Genomic DNA, 21,737 nt, shown 5'->3' on the forward strand with positions numbered 1-21,737 from the left:
TGCATGGAACTTCGAAGCGCTGGCCACTTTTGTTGTGCAACCGCACGTCTACAAACCGTGTATAGGAGCTGGCTACAGCTCACCAATAACTGCAAAGCGCGGGTAATTCAAATTACCCAACTGTTATTTCTAGAAAATTGCTTCCCAATTCGTTTTTCTGCAACCATCAGTCATTCTTTCTGTGCATATAAAACTACGATTTCATCTGAGACACAAATGAAGTAAAATTTATTCACCGCAGGAGAATCATATGAAAGAAGCTCTAGGGTATCTGTGCTTTGTTCGATCACTTGTTTATTGGTCATTTAGCTTTTAACTACTTTATAGTGGGGGAGATGGCTTATATTTAAACTGCATTCAACTTTTAAAATATATATTTATGCTTTTCAGATTTCTACATTTCACCAACTTCACAATTTTTAAAACATTTCAAAACTTTCTTCCCCCCTTTCTGCGGTTCCTTAAATTGAACTGTAATATCTTCTGCATATCCAAATTAACTTAATTTGCTCATTTATTCATCTACTTTAAATATATACTCTTATAAAACCGCAGGTTATTACTAAACTGCATTAAACTTTTAAAAGCGGATAAACGTGTCGTAGAGCTCTCTTAATGAAAAAATAGGTGGCTCTTAAAAGAGCCGTTAGATTGCAATGAGTGGCGGTAATTTACTTGGAGCTGGTATACTTGGTGACAGCCTTCGTGCCCTCGGAGACAGCGTGTTTAGCCAGCTCCCCGGGCAGCAAGAGCCGGACAGCCGTTTGAATCTCTCTCGAGGTGACAGTGGAGCGCTTGTTATAGTGCGCTAAGCGGGTGGCTTCCCCAGCGATGCGCTCAAAAACATCATTCACGAAGGAGTTCATGATGCTCATGGCTTTGGATGAAATGCCAGTGTCCGGGTGAACTTGCTTCAGAACTTTGTAGACATAGATAGAATAGCTCTCTTTCCTAACTTTCTTCCGCTTCTTATCGCCTTTCTTATGAGTCTTCGTCACAGCTTTCTTGGATCCCTTTTTTGAAGCCGGCACTGACTTCGCTGGCTCCGGCATCTCTGCGTTTTCATGCTCTCTCCAATCACTTCGGGCTCACGAGCGCTGCTGTTTTTTATATTGGCGATATGCAAATGAAAGAATTGTATTCTTCATTTCCTATTGGCCGAGAACTCGCAAAGAGTTATAAGCGTTCGCGTTTCGTTCATGATTGGTCAGCCAGATGCCGAGTGTCCATTGGCTGGTTTTGAAGCAATATCTCGGTTTGAGCTAATCACAACTCACACCGACTTTGACGGGAAAATGAAAGACATGCCGTTCGACCTGGCATAAGCGATGATTCATTCACAAAAAAACTATTTTAAAGTTTGAAAGTCGCTCCCTTCTAAATTGTCTTAAATTCTTTAAAGTAAATGCACCGAATTCAATGGGGCTGAGCAGAAGCTGGCATTGACTGACAGTGTGAAGGTGCTCCATCTAGTAGTTAATTGCCGTGAATCGTAGGACCCTTTAAGAACTAGCCGGCAAATTTTGATAACCGAGACAATCTAACCCTGGACACGTGGTACAATGTATCTTAGTTTTTGACAGCGGTTTCCCACAAGTATAGGGCTGTTTTAATACGTTGTAAATCCGAGTCCTAAACATATTGACTCAGAATTAAACTGCTTTATGTTTAAATGGGACTTACTTCCAGGAAAACCGAAACCCAGTTCTATGTATTTTGGCGCAGAAATAAATCCTACTAGCGACACCGTGTGCTCCTAACTATGCATGAGTGCAGCATAAAATTTGTAAAAATTCTCACCGAAGAGGGATTCATTCACACAAATACACCCCTCCCCCCAAAAAACCACACCTGTAAGTTGGATAATCAAGTAGCGCGGCTTCTCTCCCATCTTTCCGCAACAATACTTTCAAGCTGATTTTATTCATAGGCTCAAAGTTCAAGTTTTTAAAAATAACTTTCTAGAAATTAACTTTTCTGGGATGAAAGCGTCTCTCCCTCCTCTTCTTTCACTTCCGTGCCCGCCTAACTAGATCCACTCTTCTCAAGAAGCTACAGGATTGCAGACTGCCACACCAACCAACCCAGAGCAAGTTAGTATCCCGCTATAGAGGCCGATCTAATGACCCCATTTCCAGAAATTCAGGCTAATAATTCTGCGCGGTCCCAGGAGCAAGACCCACCGTGCAGTGACTGAAATTCTGGCCAAACATGTGCAAGATATACTGTAGCAGGCGTGTTTTATGTGTATGTATCTATATATTGCGATAGTGTATGCACATTTGTGACAAGCTCTTTTTAGGAGGAGGTGGGTGGCTCTTAAAAGAGCCGTTGGGGTTTTTTAGCAGCGCGCGGGGCACGTCTACTTCTTCTTGGGCGCCGCCTTCTTAGCCTTGGCCGCTTTGGGCTTGGCTGCCTTCGGCTTGGCCGTCTTGGGCTTCACCGCCTTGGCTTTGGCCGGGCTCTTGGCGACCCTCTTGGGCTTGACGGGCTTGGCCGCTTTCTTGGGGCTCTTGGCCGCCTTCTTGGCCGCCGGCTTCTTGGGCTTCTTAGGGCTTTTCTTGGCCGCCGAGGCTTTCTTGGGCTTCTTGACACCGCCGGCCGCGGCTTTCTTGGCGGCGGGCTTTTTGGCTTTGACCGCTGCCGCCTTCTTCTTGGGCGCCTTCTCCTTGCCCTCGCCGGCCTTCTTGCCGATCTTGAAGGACCCCGAGGCGCCGATGCCCTTGGTGTGCACCAGGGTGCCTTTGTTCACCAGGCTCTTCAGGCCCAGCTTGATGCGGCTGTTGTTCTTCTCCACGTCGTAGCCTCCGGCCGCCAGGGACTTCTTCAGCGCCGCCAGGGACACCCCTTTGCGCTCCTTGGACGCCGCCACCGCCTTGGTGATCAGCTCGGTGACGCTGGGGCCCGAAGCCTTGCGCGCTTTGGCGCCGCCACTAGCCTTCTTCGCCTTCTTGGCCGGAGCCTTGGAGGCCACGACAGGAGCAGCAGCGCTGACGGCAACCGCGGGCGCCGTTTCGGACATGATGGCGAGGAAAGAGAGATGCGCGACACACACCCAAAAAAGATTCCCGACAGAAGAAAAGTGAGCTCAAGTAGGTCAGCCGCTGTTTATTTATAGAGAGGAGCTGCCTCGTGATTGGTCCGCTGCAGGGCCCGCCCCTCTGCCAGGCAGACAGGAACTCTTTCGAGCGCCCAGTTTGTGTTTCTTTCGAGTTAATAAAGTGCGATTTTTACACCATACCGACCACCAAATAATCAAATATATCAACCGGGGCGAAGAGGGAAGGGTGCTTCGCATTCGTTGCTTTTTTGAAAGCTCAAAAGGAAAGGCAACGTTTGGAAAAGGGCTCTTAAGGCTCGGCTGCAGGAGCTGGGGAGACCTCCCAAGAGCGAAACTTTTGTTTTTCTTTGTAAATTAAAGCAATGTAAGCCCCCAAAACACCCGAAAAACTGTGCGGGTCACATCTTCAGACAGTAAGGTCTGTCACAGGACGTGGTGTGAGTTTTTAAAGCTAGTCTCCTCGTTGCAGGTGGACTTCAAGTAAACGGAGGTAACACAAGACTACACAAAATAGATTCACCATTGCTAATCGGCCAAGCCCTTACCAGCTCGCCTGCGCTATAGAAAAGGTGCTAAATATTGTATTATTTAGGTACATTCAAAGCCAATACTATATTGATAGTGTATGATCACACACACAAACACTATTCAAGAGTTTAATGCAGAATTTAAATTACAACCCACAAGGTATGTGACTGACTGTTGGACTTCACTGCAGCTCTATTTTATGCAGACTGATTTAGATACCTTAAGAATGTTATAGAAATTTGAATAAATAATTAAAATCCACCTATGTTTTTTTCAGAACAAACCCCTGGAAAACAACGAATAGACTCCAGGTGGTCCTTAGTCTCAAAGTGAAAAGGGCAGATTCACTCCTCAGTCTTAACAGCACATTCCGAGATAAAAGCCATCTTGCTTTCAAAGGAGTGTATTTCGAAGTTACTTGGCGTCAAAATCCTATATATGTATATATATAAATGCTTCTCGTGGGTCACAGTTAGTGTAAATAGACAACTCCACAGGTGACCGTTTGTGAAAAATACGATTCCCCTTGTTAAGGCTGCATCTCTAAACAAACTAACTTGGGAACAAGTCCCATTAACTAATGTGAGCCTTATTTCCTAGATGCGGCCACAACTAAGTACAGTATATTTGAATTGGAATCAATGGGATTCCCCCCCCCCCCCTCGCCTGGACTTTGAAGTGCTCTCCCATAGAAATTACTGGGATTTATAACTCCGTCGCGTGCACGTCTACAAGGAAATAGCTCCCTATGAGTGAAACGGAATTTGCACCCAAGGATGTTAAAGGCTCCAACCTCACGAGCTGAAGTTCACGCAGTTTGGGATAATAATAAAAAACCCAAGAAAAGTGCACTGTAAACTATGAGAAATCGGGAAGGGGAGGTTCAACCGTAAACAGTAAATGTTCGTCTTTTCCTGTCAATATCACTAATCGCTGAAAAACGTCAAAAATGAAGAGACAGTCCAAAATGTTCTCAAACGAGAAGATCTTATATAAAAGATTTAGGCGAGCTTAGCAAAGGAGCTTCCAGTGAGAGAGACTTTATACAAACAAAGAGCCTGTCGGCTAGTATTGAACAACATTGAACACAAAAGGCAGAATCCGCTTGATTTTAGGGGGAAACTCGCCATTGGAAAATAAATAAGTAAATCTATAGGGCTGCTAGGAGGCGGTCCGTAGGTGACACATACCAAAGCGGGAGTTTTCGAATGGAGAAGCTGTCCAATGAGAATCTGCCCCACTGATGTCAGCCAATGGGGACAGAGACAGGAGCGCACTATAAATAAAGGGTCGCGATCACCTCGCTCCTCTCTTCCGAGTTGTAGTTGCGGCTGGTTGAGAGCTCATCCCTGTGTCTTCGTGAGTGCAAACGCGCCCCAAAGATGGCTCGGACGAAGCAGACGGCTCGCAAGTCGACGGGCGGCAAGGCGCCTCGCAAGCAGCTGGCCACCAAAGCGGCTCGCAAGAGCGCGCCGGCCACGGGCGGCGTGAAGAAGCCTCACCGCTACCGGCCGGGCACCGTGGCGCTGCGCGAGATCCGCCGCTACCAGAAGTCGACGGAGCTGCTGATCCGCAAGCTGCCTTTCCAGCGCCTGGTGCGCGAGATCGCGCAGGACTTCAAGACGGACCTGCGCTTCCAGAGCTCGGCCGTGATGGCGCTGCAGGAGGCGAGCGAGGCGTACCTGGTGGGGCTCTTCGAGGACACCAACCTGTGCGCCATCCACGCCAAGAGGGTGACCATCATGCCCAAGGACATCCAGCTGGCGCGGCGCATCCGCGGAGAGAGGGCTTAGGCGCCCCTCGCCCTCGCCGCCCTCACCAACCCAAAGGCTCTTTTCAGAGCCACTGCACCGCGTCCCGAGAAGAGCTTGAGATTCCCTTCCTTTCTCCTCTACCCCACTTTGTGTGTTAGTACAAAGTGCCTCTGCACTGCGATGAGAGAGGGAGAGGTGGATTTCAGATCACTTCCTGTATACATAAGTGTCCCCGTTTCTGCTTTATGAAGCGCCATTTTGGGAACGGGAAGGAACTAGTTTGAATTTTCACATCCCAATCCTTGACTGATCGAGGAGCGAAGGGCTTACTTTAAGGTGCCCTCGAGCTTCACTTGCGGTTTTAAATTGGGTAGAAGCTTAAAACGGGGGTGGAGAACCTTCTACATCCGCAGAAATATTTCCTGCTGGCGAACGTTTGAATCACCCGATTTCCAAAATACTCAAGCCAGAGGAAATGTATTTGTATTACGTATACACCTACCCTGTTCTCCCTCTGCCCGGCAACGTTTTTTTTTTGGGGGGGGGGGTACCCATTTGAAATCCTTGCTCTGCTTTTGAAGCTTTTTAGGCTTCGCTTTCCTCCAATGAGTTTAAGGGGATGTACAATTTAAGGGCTCCCCCCCCCTCATTTTATAGCAAACACCCCACCTCTCTGCTGTATAATAAATCCATCTAGTTAGCTGAACTGTCATTGGCTGCCAGCCCTGCAACCCTTTTATAACAGAGATGTCAGACGACATGGGGCCTGTATGCCTGAACCCCACACAAGCAATTGTTAGGTATTTTGGATTTCAAATTATTGTGATGTGAGGTGGTTCACCTCTAGATGGTCCAAAACCAACTGAACCATGGCAATTCTATGGCAAGCATAGTACTAGCAGTGGGCATACATATGTGAAGGACAACACATTTTGCCTTGGATTAAGGTGCTGTTCCAACCTTCTCGCACTGATACAGTACTGGACAGAAGACACAGGATTTCACATTTCACTCCAGTTGTCTATGGAAGAGGCTTGGTGCATCCATCTCTCCACCCCCTTCAGCTTTTATTTTTTATTTTATTTGTATATTTTTTATTGACTTTCTTTTCCCATAACAAATATTCAATATCATTGCTAAACATTAATTTTCTAGTTTCCCCCCTCCCTGTTGACTTCCCCCAACATTCATTTCTGGTTTGTTACACCAAATGTTACATTCCCCCTTCAGCTTTTACACACAACTTACTTAATCAGGTGATGATTATGCATACACATCTATATCCAGTTAAAGTAGATATTCATATTACATTCACTAATATTCTTTAATGGTCAGTCTATATGTATATGCCATCTCTGTGATCTATGAATGGAGCCTGGGTTCCTTTCAGGTTCATTTTTAAAGGGGGCAAGAGATACTTTTTAGATATACAACTGTATCATGTTCCCCAAATGGAATGAACAGCTATTCTCCCTTTTATGGATTCTTCAGATATTAGGGATGTTTGCTAGAGTTCTCTTAAGTCTAAACCATCATTAGCTACCTTCCATAGGTGCTGTTTGTCAGGTCGTCAGGCTACTTCTTTTCCTTCCTAAACCCAAAATAGCAGTGCAGATAACTAGTCAGACAGTGGTGTATTACATCAAATATTTATTCTCTTTCAATAAGACAATGATCGCTCCTGTCAGCAAGAAGCCACAGTAGTGAGTGCAGGATACACAGGGTGCAAAATGTTTGCATGCCATATATGCAAACAGTAACCTGCCCACCTTACAACAATGTGTAAACCCATTTTTCTCACCCAGCTAAAAACAGCATTACAAAATATTTACAGAAAGCCACCAAAACAAAACATAAAAACTTGATCAGGTATATGTGGAAGAAATGCTTTAACAGTGTGTTCTGGTTCCTCAAGTAATTCCTCCCTTTAACAAAAATAAAAAAATGAGACAACAGGATTTTCCATGAGCACACAGACACAACCAAGTCTTTCATTAAAAAGTGAGTAGAGTAACTGCACCCCTTTCCACTCTCTGCAGTGGTCGTTCTCCCAAATGTGATCACAAGTTAACTGGGATGGGGGACTATTGTCACAAATGAAGGAGCTCTTCAACCGGATGCCACTATAACATGGAACCTCTGCCCCTAAGACAGTAAGTAGTCTGATCTCGTAATCTGGGAACAGATTGTCACAGTAGCCCCTCCATTTCCTTCATGAAAGCTTCATAGACATCATCTTTTGTCTGCACAGAAATGGGAGCAGAAGAGCCAGCCTTAGGAGTTGCTTTGGTTATCTGAACAGAAGGCTCATCATCAGGTTTTCTCTGGGTGGTGGCAGCTGTCCCTTTGTTCTCTCGGCGAACTCGCAAGGCCGTGGGCACGAAGCGGGTGATCTCAGCCTTGGGGTTGGTGATCTGTGGCTTGGCGCTGATGGTTGCTGTGGCTTTCTTCTCAATGGTGGCTGCACTGGTGTCATCCGCCTTGGGACGCTGGATCAAGCTGGGGGGAGCACTCAGCACCCCAGGATTGGGAATGGGAGCGGGGGGAAATAACCCAGGTGGGGGCACCAAAGGAGGGCGCAACATGCCTGGACGAGGAGGGGGGATGCCTGGAGGAAGAGATAAAAGTTAGCCTGCTACTCTTTGCTCAGAAGGAACCAATACCAGCATCAGCTCAAGTTCCTTTAAAGGTAAAGGTACCCCTGCCCGTACAGGCCAGTCTTGACAGACTCTAGGGTTGTGCGCTCATCTCACTCTATAGGCCGGGAGCCAGCGCTGTCTGCAGACACTTCCGGGTCACGTGGCCAGCGTGACAAAGCTGCATCTGGCGAGCCAGCGCAGCACACGGAAACGCTGTTTACCTTCCCACTGGTAAGCGGTCCCTATTTACCTACTTGCACCCGGGGTTGCTTTCGAACTGCTGGTTCCTTTAGCCTCCCCTTAATTTAAGGTCATTATATTTGCAAAATTACATGGGACACACATTTTAAATCATCAAATTCCAACAGGTGTACCATCGGTTCATAAAACCTAGAGTGTTTCACTGTGCTGGAACAAAAAGGACAGGAAAATATCACCCTCTAATTTTAGGATTCAACAACAGCTTGTAGTTGACCACTTATAAATTGTGATTTTTATTAAGCAGTACGTAACTCATTACTACATAAAAATACTTAAGATGAAAGCATACTCCACTAGACTAATTTTGTTTATCCACAACAGTGAATAAAAGAGATCCTGTGAGTAAACTGTAGTATTACCTGGAGGGGCTGGAGGTGGTAGGCGAGGTGGGGGCCCTCTTGGAGGAGGGCCAGGAGGCAGACCTGGCGGTGGACCAGGTGGAGGGCCAGGGGGGCGGCCAGGGGGAGGTCCGGGAGGCAACAGTCGTGGTAAAGGGCCACGCATTCCAGGCAACCCAGGTGGCCTAAGAAACGGAGGAGCCCCTGTGAAAGCATTTGCACAAAGACAGTTTAGTTTATGGGTTAACATGGCAATTCCTCATTACCATTCACCTGTTGTTGTGCCAAAGAGATGTTTTTAAACTACCTTGCTTTTTTACACAAACACTCCAACACGGCCCCTGGTAATGGTGACCACTTTTTTATCAAAATACATTGCTTTTTCCTTCTGAATCACGTCAAATCATTTACAAAGTGCCAGAGATGTACAAAAACAGTCATCCACCCACTGGGTAGCTGCCTCCCTCCACCCCTCCTTTTGTTGCCACGGCTGCAAGAGACTGCTTAAACAAAAACTGAGTATCTGCCTAATGAGAGAGACAAGTGTTTGAAGTGCAACATTCATGTGACGTTGGAGTGGGAAGCCTCCACCAGTATGCTAGCTGAGTAAGACAACTGCTTGTTTTCGGGATATCCAAGCTGGGAGCCCAAAGCAAAGAGAAGCCTGGATTTCTTAAATTTCATCAGGTGCTCACCAGGAGGAGGACCAGGAGGGAGGCCAGTAGGTGGCCCTGGAGGCCTCAAGGGTGGTGCAGGAGGTGGCCCAAGAGGGGGTGGCCCAGGCATGGGAGGCGCTTGCATCTGAGCTGGAGGAACAGGCTGAGGTGGTGGCTGCTGCTGTGGCTGGGATGCTTGAGAGGCTGCCGACGATGCTGTCTCAGCATGGGCCTCTTCCGTGCTTTGCTGCTGTGGTGTATCTTCAGCCTCTGAGTCATCATCGTCGTCATCATCTTCCTCTTCAGAATACTCCTCTATCTCTTTGCCTCCCTCAGGAATTTCCTGGCCTGCAGAGAAATACCGTATTTTTCGCTCTATAACACGCACCTGACCATAACACGCACATAGTTTTTAGAGGAGGAAAACAGGAAAAAAAATATTCTGAATCAAATGTTGTACTAAACTATTTAATAAACAACCGGTATATCAGAATCATATTACAACCATGTAAAGTGAACAGCAGTCAACAGTGGCATTAAGAACCATCATCACTGTCATTAACAAATGAAGAGAGAATTTTAGGTTCGAGTACTCTTCTAGTCTTCTGTGAACCCCAAGAACTCATCAGTGCTAGAGTCAGAATCTATGAAGTTCAGCTGCTCACAATCACTGGCATCACTTTCTTCGCCATCTTCATATAAAATCTCATCTTCTTTTGCATCCAAACCATTGCTAATGCCACATTTTTTGAATGACTGTGCAACGATTTCCTCCTTCACCAAGTGCCATTATGTTTTCACCCCATTAAATATTTGAGGGAGTCATCCCCCACCCCCCATTGTGGTATGTGAGGTGGGGCTTACCTGGCTGCCCCCCAATATTGTTTTAAGTTGGAAGAGGAAGGGAGGGAGGGAAGGAAGAGAGAGGGGGAACTCACATTTGTGCAGCTGCCTTGCCTCGAACGGGAGCAAAAAGAGGAGGAGGAGACACAGGGACACGAGCCTTGTAAGCCGCTTTGTTTGAATTTACCGGTGAGGTGCTGGGGGATGGACGGAAGGGGATGCCCTCTTTGTCCCTCCTTCCAGCTCATTGTAAAGAAAGCAGAGCCGCTTACATGTGTGTAAGGGAGAACCATAGAGCAGGCAGACACTGAGAATCTGAATGCGCTCAGCTGTTGCCGGCTTCCCTCCCAGCGACGGAGGAGGAGAGGAGAGGCTGCCGAAAAGCCATAGAGTAGACAAGCCAGCAAGCAGGCAGACAGGCTGTGCTCAGCTGTGCCGGCTTCCCTCCCAGCGACGGAGGAGGAGAGGAGAGGCTGCCGAAAAGCCATAGAGTAGACAAGCCAGCAAGCAGGCAGACAGGCTGTGCTCAGCTGTGCCGGCTTCCCTCCCAGCGACGGAGGAGGAGAGGAGAGGCTGCCGAAAAGCCATAGAGTAGACAAGCCAGCAAGCAGGCAGACAGGCTGTGCTCAGCTGTGCCGGCTTCCCTCCCAGCGACGGAGGAGGAGAGGAGAGGCTGCCGAAAAGCCATAGAGTAGACAAGCCAGCAAGCAGGCAGACAGGCTGTGCTCAGCTGTGCCGGCTTCCCTCCCAGCGACGGAGGAGGAGAGGAGAGGCTGCCGAAAAGGCAGCAAGAGCGGCTCCTCCCGCCTGCATTCGCTCCATAACACGCACACACATTTCCCTTTATCTTTTAGGGAGGGAAAACTGCGTGTTATGGTCCGAAAAGTACGGTAATGCAGGCTTGATCTTTAAAACAGATTCTGGGACTTTAAAAGGCAATATAGACTACAGGCCAACATTAGAAAAGAATGATTTAAGGCCCAGGAAAAATATTCTATCAGAAATTAAGAAACTGATATTGAATGCTACAAGTATCTCCATAGGGCAGCTATGGCAAGGCCCAAATTTCCTCCAGGATGTTCCAAGCCCACTGCCTCATTCCTGCATCCCTCCTGTTGAATGGGGTTGGAAGATTAGCAGCCCTGCCCCAGCCTTGCATAGATCGGAAATAAATTCCAGCAAGTGGCATGGGACCTAATCCAGAGTAGGAGCGCAGGGTTCAGAATTTTTCTTACACCCACTTTCTTTCTTCTGAAGCATGGAGATGGTTGCACAGTGCTTCCCCCATCCATGGCACACCTACCCATCATTAAAGGTGCCCCGCTGCCCTGTGGTGTCAAGGAATTCATTTTCTTGCTAAGTTTCGAAAAGCTAGATAGAATTGGCTTAGGGATTCCTCAGTGTATCTTCAAGGTTTGAAGGTCTACTTAACACTCTTCTGCAATAGTCCTACGTTAATATTTTGTGGGCAGCCGCTTATGGGGTTCCTTCATCCCACAGTGTCTGAAAATCACAGCTGCATACCAGCTTCACCATGACCAGTCTGAGAAAGCTATGAAAGCATCCTTTAAACCAGTCCCTGCCTTCTGTCTTCATATTAATTTAATCAGGGGTTGGGGACTCAGGAATTTGGAAGACAACCACACATGCAAATTGTGAGTTCAAAGTCACTGCTGTATCAGTCAGCTGATGTGCTAAATGGTCCCATATCCTAGCTTCTATTCATAAGGCACTTTCTAGATAGATTTTTAATGCAAATCCTTGCTTAATAAACTATTTGTGAGTTAATTTCTTTGGGTAAACAGACTTCCATAGCTAGCAACTAAAATAAAGAAAGGGGGGGGGGGAAATAAAGCTGAGAAAAATCCAGGCTTTCTTACCAGCCATTCGCAGCATCATGGCCTGAAGTGGTGTGAGCTCTTTCATGTTCTTCTTCTTCTTGCGTGATTTTCCAGGTATCTCAGCAAACCGTACACTATGACCTGCAGAAGTAAATTGACGGAGGATTAGGAGTTCATCAATCACCTCTTCTCAGTTTTAATGTCTGGAATGCTTTAAAAATCCTGGCTCTTCCATGCTGCAATTCAGAAATTTAAGTAGCTATGTATTTTCAAGGCTTCAAGTGAATCTCACAGGTGAGCACACTATCCACTAGATTTTATGATGTACAAAACCATTTATCTTTTCTAACAACCAAATGGCCTAACATTATTATTAGCTATTATTTATAAAGTGCCTCGATGTCCCCGTTTATTGTTCTTCTAAGCTGGTTTCCTCCAGATGCTGTTGGATCCCAGGGTTCTGCTGGCTACAGCTGATGGGAGTTGTACTCTAAAGCAACAGGATGGTGCCAGGCTGGTCTAGGCATTGCACAAAGTTAATGCCCACACAGTACCCTTCCACAAACTTACAATGTTAATACGCATGACACGAAACAAAAAAAAACAAAAAATGGTAAGAGGGGGAAGAGCAAAACAGCAGATTCAGGCACAAATTCTTACATCAAGTTATACAATTGTTACAACAACCAGATGGAACAGCCATTAAGGGAAACAGTTCTAAGAGGAGGAGGAGCCAACCCACGTTTGGTCCCAGCAGAGCAGACTTTGCTGTATTAACTCCCCCTTTGATGCAGCCACTATATACATCAGGTGGGATACGTATAAGACTAGTCAAGAACAGTATGTTTATAAAGAAAGAACTCAAGAGATTGCTTGTACCACTCTACCAGCATTACAAAATCATAAATCCTATGAAAGAGCTTAGAATAATTTAGAGGTTGGTAAAGCATTCTTGCTTGCTCTCATCTACTCAAACACTATGAAAGCATAACTATTTCAGATCCATTCTCCTGAGAAGCTTACCCAATTTCTTGTCTTCACCACCCTCCCTCTCAGCCGTGTCATCGTGATGCATGAACTCTTCCCCTTCGCTGTCTGCATCACTTCTGTCACTGTCGCTGTCATCAGTAGTGTCATCGTGCTTGTCCTGATCCATGTCCTCGGGATACCCCTCATCTTCACTGGTACTGGAAGCTTCATCATCCTGTCCTCGTGGACCTGAGTAGTTCAAACATGAAGCCACCAAGAAAAGCAACGTTCAGCTTGTTTTGATACTGTGAAAGCTTTCCCTTACAATACGAAGGGGTAGGGAGGTGAAGAGGAGAATCAACAGTTCAGGTCCAATACTCTCCTGTAGACTTCACAGCCAAGAAGGATCATTATGAAATATCAGAATACCTGCATCACCTGCCCATTTTGATTTCTGGATGGCTGGTTTCTTCTATAAACCCACAGCAAAGTGTCTACAAATGAGCATAGCTGATGATAATTTATATAATATTGTTCCCAAACAAAGCAAAAATAATAATAACAAAGTAGGTTAACGCTGACAATTTTTATTTAGTGGTGACATTTGAACATCATTGTACACCATAGTTAATGGTTTACCTGGAACATACAAACTGCTTCTGCTTCGCTCCTTCCTTGGCATGGTCAACAAAATACAATCTCTGGCTTACCATTACAAGCTTACCAAGAACAAACCTTGGTTTAACACTGTGGCTTGGAACAAAACCACAATTGCTTATTCAGACATATTGCTCAGCCAGGGATCATTGTTTATCACTCATGCTAGAGGAGTGTTCCATTAACTATATTTAACTGTGGCATGCAAAGTATCATAGCAGTCATATCCAAAAAGCATTCACATAAATCTGAGATTTGGGGAAAGGGGGGGGAGAGTTCTAAATAGCAAGCCTAATGTATTTCTTGGGAACTAGTAGCTTTTTAAAAGCACATACATGAGAATACATATGCACACCAGCTATTTCAAATGCTTCTTCCATGCTCAAAACATGGGAATGTCTTACATGGCTTTCCTTTCTATTTATTTGCCAACCATCTTTTAGGCCTCCTTCAAAATTGGCAGTGTGTCTTTTCTTCTCCTTACAGATCTGTGTCCTCAAAACTAAATCTAGTTTTACATCTTTTAAAAATACAGGGGAGAATGAACAACATATGAACTGTCAGGAAAATTTCCCCAACTTTTCCACAAAGCACAACTGCCTGCTTACAGAAGAATATGCAACCCCAGGCACCATCCTCAAATACAATGGTAATAATAATATAATAATTTATTATTTATACCCCACCCATCTGGTGAGTTTCCCCAGCCACTCTGGGCGGCTCCCAACAGAACATTAAAAACACGATAAAATATCAAACATTAAAAACTTCCCTAAACAGGGCTGCCTTCACAAGTCTTCTAAAAGTCAGATAGTTGTTTATTTCCTTGACATCTGATGGGAGGGCGTTCCACAGGGCGGTCGCCACTACTAAGAAGTCCCTCTGCCTGGTTCCCTATAACCTCGCTTCTCAAAGTGAGGGAACCGCCAGAAGGCCCTCAGCGCTGGACCTCAGTGTCCGGGCAGAATGATGGGGGTGGAGACGCTCCTTCAGGTATACTGGGCCAAGGCTGTTTAGGGCTTTAAAGGTCAGCACCAACACTGTGAATTGTGCACAGAAATGTACTGGGAGCCAGTGTAGGTCTTTCAAGACCAGTGTTATGTGGTCTTGGCAGCCACTCCCAGTCACCAGTCTAGCTACCGCATTCTGGATTAGTTGTAGTTTCCGGGTCACCTTCAAAGGTAGCACTTGCGGATGAGGAAAATAACTACCTGTCTCTGGACTGTAAGACACCTCCTCTTCTCTTCTCCGAGGGGCCATCTCTGAGGTGAATCCAACCTTCCGACCGTACATCTGCAAGACCTGAGGTGGAGGCGGCCCTGGTGGAGGTCCTGGAGGCTTCCTGCCTGGAGGTAAGCGAGGAACACCAAGCCCGGGGGGTGGAAGTACAGAAACAGGCCGGACAGGAGGTCTAGAAACAAGGTTTTGAACAGTTTAAGAGCTAAGGATTTACAAGCTTTTCAGTTTGAGCTAGAGTGCTGGATGCCAATGCACCACCCGCTGAGCTTTTGCCCTAGTTTCTGGCTACTTATTTATGCCCTGTGAATATTATGCCAACTGTCTCCCTAGTGGCTGAAGTTAGTATTTCTTCTCAGCCAGCAACGAAACAGCTGACAGCAAGGACAAGAAGCTGAGCACCAATTCAATTCAATATATGCATGTGCCCCAGATTTAATCGACAGTCACGCTTAACACTTTTCTGTATTAGCATGCAGCCCAAATGATGTCAGTCCGTGTTTTGTGCCTTAAGCTACGCTTCACGAACCACCATTAAACCGCATGAACAAAAAGCAGCTCACAAATTATAGCATGTGGCTTTTAAAAGCTCTAAAAGCACAAGTAAAATAACAACAAAAGCCTATTTAATCATAGTAGCAGCATCAGATTGTAATCCACACAGACCAACCCCAAAAAGAGCTTTGGCCTTTTCCAGTGCATTTCCTTGCTTACCCATAGGCTGATGTCTTTTTGAGAATAGAGGGGGGCTGCGCTCCAGGCAGGGGGATGTCCTGAATGAGGATGTTGGAAGGGGCATGAGGCATATCTGGCAGGGGGATACTCTCCACTTCGACATGCTGAGCATTCTGAAAGAGATTTTTAAACATTCCCTTAGGTTAATCTTCAGGAGGTGACAATGGGTACGTGATAGAGAGGCAAGACAAGCGCCCCTCCATCAGCTCAACTGGGATCACCCGATGCCTGGATCCTCACCTCCCTTGCTCATTATGTATCGTGATTGTATATCCTAGGCATAGGCAAACTCGGCCCTGCAGATGTTTTGAGACTACAGTCCCCATCATCCCTGACCACTGGTCCTGTTAGCTAGAGATGATGGGAGTTGTAGTCCCAAAACATCTGCAGGGCCGGGTTTGCCTATGCCTGATACAACCTCATGAAAGACTTAGCCCTGGAACCTACTTATCTTCCTCTCCCCTCCCCATTTCTTTTGAATTCTGTCACTTAGACTGTAAGCAGTTAGCGTAAATGAAAACCACATTGAATTTTTTTTTTAAAAAAAAAACAACTACTAGCTTTAATAATCAGCCAAGAGGGCTTTCACTTCCCTGCTGAGCCATGTCTAGTTGTTTGTAAGCCTGCAGGCAGGAATAGTTGGGGTGGGGTGTTGCATAGCACTTAGCAAATTTTAGGTGCTTTATAAATGAGAAAGCAACATGAAGCAATCAGTGGCATAACATTTAGTTTCCTGACAATTCATAAATGCAAGCAACCATTTAGAAAGAACATCACACGACCAGTCAAATTAATGAAATAGTCATTTAAACCATTCCAATGAAATCTGAGGAGGGAAAAGTGAAGGTTTCTGGTCACCAAACTACATAGGGAGGAGATTCAGAAAATCCAGTCTCTATGTAGATGAATTTCAAATGCAACACACCACTGCTTGCATGTACTGTTACCAGACATATGCATGGTGTGCTTGTAATTTTTTTAAAAATGCAGTAGGGCTTAGAAGGAACCAAGCAACTGGCCTTGCACTGTCCACACTTAAGTAAGCCAGGAGGAAGAACCCTTAAATCAATGTCATTCAAATCTGATGAGGGCAGATACCTTTACAGCATCGAAGTACTGACTGAGCTGAGATCTCTTCTGCTCATATTCCACTTCTAGTTTGCGCAACTCCTTGTAGATGTCTGGATTCTCCTTCTCATAGAGCCGCAGGATACGCTCAAAGGTCTCACGCAATTTCTTACGCTTGTCCTTCAGCACCTTCTCATTGAGCTGGGGTTGCTGCACTGGGTTAAACTCTGATCCAGTATTAGGATTGAGACCACCACGTGGAAGGAGAGAGATTTACAAGCAAAGCCTGAATTAAGCCATTGTTTTCTCTTCATCTCACCACACCACGTTTATAACACATGTGCCATTGTGGCATCCATGTTCAGAAACAGAACCCTGAAGAAAGCTTTCCTCCTGAGTGCCACTAAAAGAGAATACATATTTGGGAAGACAGCTTACTAGTTCTCAAATAACTCTGTTAGTTCCCAGGTGCCCCAGCCTGATCAGCAACCCAAGTAGTGACTAGGGAAGAGGGAGAGGGCCTTCCTGGGCCTGGCTTCCCATTCAGTCAATCCTCTTTCTAAGGCAGCTTGCCTGGTCCCATCAATGTTTCTAGGATGGCTTCTAAAAGAGAGAAAGGGTGGGGAGCTACCAACTCTCTACAGAAACTGGCCACTTGAGTGTACCCAGCCCTTGATCTCCTTACTCCAAAAATAAAATAAAAACATGGTATCTGATAACATTTGTTACATCAGCCAATGTGTTCCTCCTCCACATACTTTTTAACTATTAACTCCCGTAAGCCCCAGCCAACATGACCAGTGGTCAGGGACAATGAGAGCTTTAGCATAACATATAGAGAGTGCCATATTGCCTACCACTAAGTCTTTCAGCTTCACAGATGCATTTGGCCCCATCTGGTTTCTCCATTCAAGTTTTCCCCAACCCTCCAAAAGGTTTATTCAAACCTACCCATTTCATCAAGTTTTTCCATATCTCGGATTATTTGCTTGGGATCCTTCATCTTCAACACTGCTGCTCTCACCATCATGCGTTGCTTCTTGTTCTGGACTCACCAGAAAATGAGAGAGAGTGAAAGATTTCTGTATCGGCCAAACCAAGCAACATATACAATACAAAAAAATAGGGGGAGCCAGGAGTGGGGTTTTGCATGACAGGACTGTGAGCTCAGTTCTGGTACTGGGAAAACAATTATGGGCCAAACATGTGCTTAGAGACACCCTGTTCCTTAATTTTAAGAGTCTGTTGCCCCCACTATAACATATCTTGCACCCAGCTCTACTTGGAGGATAATAAGTTTCTAGTTTTTTAAAAAAGCAGATCCCACAAGACTAAAGTCTGCACAACACTGTTCTAAGCTGTTAAAATTGATTTTGCATTCCAGTTTTAAAGGCAGTGTGTTAACACACCTTCACATTTATATCCTATCAACCTTTACAATCCTCAGTCTCTAGTTCTGTGGGGTTTTATATTACTGGCTTCCTGTTTAAAGACACTTGAGTACTTGGTCAAACACTGCTAAGGTATTTATACTTACAGATGAGAATAAGACTAATCATCCACCAAGGAAAACTATAAATATATAACATTAGTACTAATGCAATTCTATTAAAAATGCATTATTTCTCCAGCTTTATGAATACTTGGAAAATACTGTATTTTTAAACAGGAAAGGGCTCATCAGCAAGAACTACATTAGCAAGGTACGCTTTACGTTAGGAACATAACACATAGAAGTACAGGGTCACCAGCCTTCAGTAAAGCAATGATCTCTCACCTTCTTAAGCTCCCTTTTTCGAGCCTCCTTGCCTGCAAAGATATAAATGCTCAATTTCAGACCCAGTACTAGCAAGCTTTGGGCTGCAATCATAACCACACTTATCATGGAACTCATTGTACTTCAGAGTACACTTTGAATCCTAAGAGGTATTGTACTTGTGCCAGGGAAGGAGCAAAGCAGGAACTGGGCAACATGCACCAGAATGCTGCTTGTTCACAACAAACAACAGCCGGACAGAAAATCTGGTTCTAAGTCTACTTCTATAAGGAATCTGGAATCTAAGTCTATAAGGCTTTACTTGTATACTTCATAAAAGCACACACAATATTGCCTGACCAACCCTGAACACTTACTCCACCTTTTTCCAAAACTGTCTTTAAGGAAAAGAAGTTGAGTGTTCTACCATCTGAAAGGAATCTGACTCTTGCAAACACAGCCTGTGTACACACTATACCTTTAAAGCACATTTGAAGGAAATTCTTTCCCTCAAAAAATTCAGAGCACTGTAGCTTACACCACACATAGCTATAATTCCCAGGGACCCTTAATAAACTACAGTACTCAAAATTCTTTGTGGAAAAGACTGTGCTTCAAAGGTGCTTTGAAGTTATAATGTGTACATAGCCATAGTAAACATGGACCGACTTGAAGCTGCACAGAAGTGCACTTATATTTAACTACGAGAAATCCTATAATTAACAGACTGCAGTGAACCAAGTCATACTGACTGCTCTTCAAATAATTTAATATAAATATTTGTATATGAGATTTATAAAGCCGCAACGTTATGCCTTCAACTGATTAGATTGAAGTAAAGCAATCTTCTGAAGAAAAATCTCCACTTGACATTACCACCATCCCATTATTTTATATTCCTGTACATTCCTTCACTGATATTGTTTAATGCTAAACCCATAGTATACTGTAACATTTTTAGCCTGCAGTGTTAAGTATTATACCTCAGGCTACATTAGTGTTCGAAACTCCTGTTGTTACAGGCACATTTTGAAACAGGGAATTTAATTAGTGTGAGCAGTTTCTGAGCTCTGGGAGCAGTACTGCGCCTCAGATTTCAAATTAAAACTTTAGAGCGGAAGGAAAGGAGGAACTTTTTCTGCCTCCCCACTTCCAGCTACTCTCTGAAGACTGGAGAAGAGACCCTCTTAAGAATATTTGGGGGGGGGCAGGGGAAAGACTAGACCATGTGGAAAATGAACATAATATTCTAGCCACCAATTCATTCATTTTCAGCTTTGTATTCTTGTTATTAAAAAAAGTGTGCCTAAACATTCCGTTGTTGCGCCCGTAACCTAGGTTTAAGGTGTGATTTGGCTCCTAACTTTCCTACCTTAGTTTCTAACACTGTGCTACATGCTTTCAACCATACGTCTCCCCTAAAACCCTCGCCCTTACTTTTAAAAAATAAATTCTATACACTTACGAGCTTGATCTGTGGGATTCATGAACTTCCCACTCTTGGTGGATGACGTGGATCTTCGCCCCATTTTGACAGTTTGTTTATTTTATTGCTTCACTGAATGAAAGCTAGACCAGGAGGAGAAATATATATAAAATCCAGCATAAATGTCAGTATTAAACACACGAGTGAAGTCCTGTAAGTCATACAGAAACACATCTCACTATAATAGTCATGAATAATAATAACAATATAGTATAAATAATAATAACAACAATAATATAGTATAAGATTTTTAAAATTAAAAAAAAACCCTTTTCTGTTAAAGTCAGGCATTTACTGAAAAACGCTCGCCCTTGATCCGACCAGGGTTTTAACACCGGACTATCAGGAGACGCAGCTCTGCACAAAGCTCCAGCCTTCGAGGTATAAACAACTGTTTATGCCTATGAAGATGAAAGGATTTCTAAGTCGGGAAACGGTAACAGGTTACCTGGCGCCAAAGCCGGTGGCTCCAAGCAGGGGGAGGCGGACAGCCCAGATCCGCGCCTGACCCCAGTCGATCCACGGGGCGCGAAGGAAGAGGCCGGAGCCCGCCAACCCCGACGGCAGAGCGGCGCCCGGTCGCTCCAACGAGAGAAAGGCCCTACAGAAGCCGCGCCTCGGATACTCTCCGCGGCGCCGCCATCTTGAAAAGCCGCGCGATCTCGCGGCAACAGCGATAGAGGCGCGGAACGGCTAGAGTAGCCCACAACCTGAACTTCCGGCAAAAATGAGGAACTTTGAGGCACGTGGACGTCTCATCAAAGACTCGTCTTCCGTCCCCAATTTCCGGGAAGTTGATTCGGCCTGAAGTAGCAGACCATTAAGGAGGTCAGCGTTTTAGCATCCCCAGCCTAGGATACCCGGAACAAAAGGAGCTCATACGTTTTGTTTTTAGTTTAATTATTGAATTTATATATACCGCCCTATGCCCGGAGGTTCACAGGGCGGTTTGCAAAACAAAATCAAAATATAAAACCACAATATATGTACAGTAATCAAAATTAAAACAACAACCTAATAACAATCCCCCCTCCCAAAAAAAAGAACCACATTTTAAACGGACATAGGATGTCAATGAAATCAACCAAAGCCCTGGTTAAAAAGGAACGTTTTTGCCTGGCGTGGAAAACTGGGAATATACGCAACTCATACTGCTTCCTCCTTCCCCTCAGCTGTCGCCTGAGGCAACCGCCTCACTCTGCCCAGTGATACAGCCATCAGTATGGGCGTCTGTAGGAATTTTTCGGGGGGGGGAATAAAGCATTAAAAAGGGGAGCAGTGGATTTTTCACACGAAAACAAGAACAGCAGCTGTCCATTTTGCCTCGTATCTCGGGTTCTACGAAGGACAAAAACTTAACTCTTTGGAGAGGTAAACTGGAGATTATGGCTCTGCGGAAGTCAGTGCTCCCTTCCTCTCCCCGCCTGCACTTTGCGGGTATCTTACATGCAATGCAAGTAAATGCAGCACAAGGCTTTGCACGCAACTGAGCTTGGGCTGCAAGTTGTGAGTGACGTCCCAGGGGTCGCCATTTGGGGCCGGCGAAGTGTTGCTGGAGTACGTTTGACCGTTGGCAATGCTGGCTGGGGCTGCTGGGAGTTGGAGTTCAAGAACACCTCGAAGGCACCATGTTCGCTATCCCTGTGTAGCTTTACCGTTTGCTGCAACCCGAGAGGTGTTGAGTGTGGGGGATTTGGAGCTGGAAAATCAAACTAGCTTCTGACATGCTCGATTGACAGTACACTACTTGGCACCCCAAAAAAGTAAAGAGACCCTGTCTCAGCCACAGTATCATGGGGATAGTGGTCTGTAGTTTATGCAAACTCCCCCGACAGCAATCACGTTTTTCTCACAAAGTCTTAATTTAAAGCAAGAACTACTTCTTTCTGAATGGACTCCTGCTTCTCAA

At 45.3% G+C, this 21,737-nt stretch overlaps 3 protein-coding genes and 1 pseudogene across 5 annotated transcripts; 1 reads left to right on the top strand and 3 right to left on the bottom strand.

The window, feature by feature from the left end:
* Window positions 1-11: 11 nt before the first annotated feature.
* On the bottom strand, window positions 12-1,843 carry LOC309351566 (histone H2B 7 pseudogene; annotated as a pseudogene). Its single transcript has one exon. The product of its transcript is annotated as a histone H2B 7 pseudogene (transcript).
* Window positions 1,844-1,868: 25 nt separating this feature from the next.
* On the bottom strand, window positions 1,869-3,788 carry LOC309351565 (histone H1.5-like). The gene has a single exon (XM_081879327.1). The coding sequence runs from the start codon at window positions 3,020-3,022 to the stop codon at window positions 2,363-2,365; it is 660 nt and encodes a 219-aa protein (XP_081735453.1). The 5' UTR covers window positions 3,023-3,788; the 3' UTR covers window positions 1,869-2,362.
* Window positions 3,789-4,807: 1,019 nt separating this feature from the next.
* Window positions 4,808-5,737, top strand: LOC309351135 (histone H3.2). The gene has a single exon (XM_081878516.1). The coding sequence runs from the start codon at window positions 4,972-4,974 to the stop codon at window positions 5,380-5,382; it is 411 nt and encodes a 136-aa protein (XP_081734642.1). The 5' UTR covers window positions 4,808-4,971; the 3' UTR covers window positions 5,383-5,737.
* Window positions 5,738-6,976: 1,239 nt separating this feature from the next.
* Window positions 6,977-20,507, bottom strand: WBP11 (WW domain binding protein 11). 2 transcript variants are annotated; one of them, XM_081878628.1, is made up of 12 exons: window positions 20,277-20,507; window positions 19,808-19,911; window positions 18,364-18,395; window positions 17,538-17,631; window positions 16,617-16,813; window positions 15,498-15,631; window positions 14,759-14,958; window positions 12,945-13,139; window positions 11,961-12,062; window positions 9,277-9,585; window positions 8,603-8,785; window positions 6,977-7,951 (listed from the first exon to the last, which is right to left on the bottom strand). In XM_081878628.1, the coding sequence occupies exons 2-12, from the start codon at window positions 19,869-19,871 to the stop codon at window positions 7,533-7,535; spliced, it is 1,929 nt and encodes a 642-aa protein (XP_081734754.1). In that variant the 5' UTR covers window positions 19,872-19,911; window positions 20,277-20,507; the 3' UTR covers window positions 6,977-7,532. The 2 variants fall into 2 exon arrangements, with proteins under 2 accessions (XP_081734754.1, XP_081734755.1); XM_081878629.1 differs by having other exon boundaries at window positions 19,808-19,900; window positions 20,270-20,507.
* Between the last annotated feature and the right edge of the window lie 1,230 nt (window positions 20,508-21,737).

Source organism: Podarcis erhardii (genome assembly GCF_964252035.2).
Source record: "Podarcis erhardii genome assembly, chromosome: 10".
NCBI lineage: Eukaryota > Metazoa > Chordata > Lepidosauria > Squamata > Lacertidae > Podarcis > Podarcis erhardii.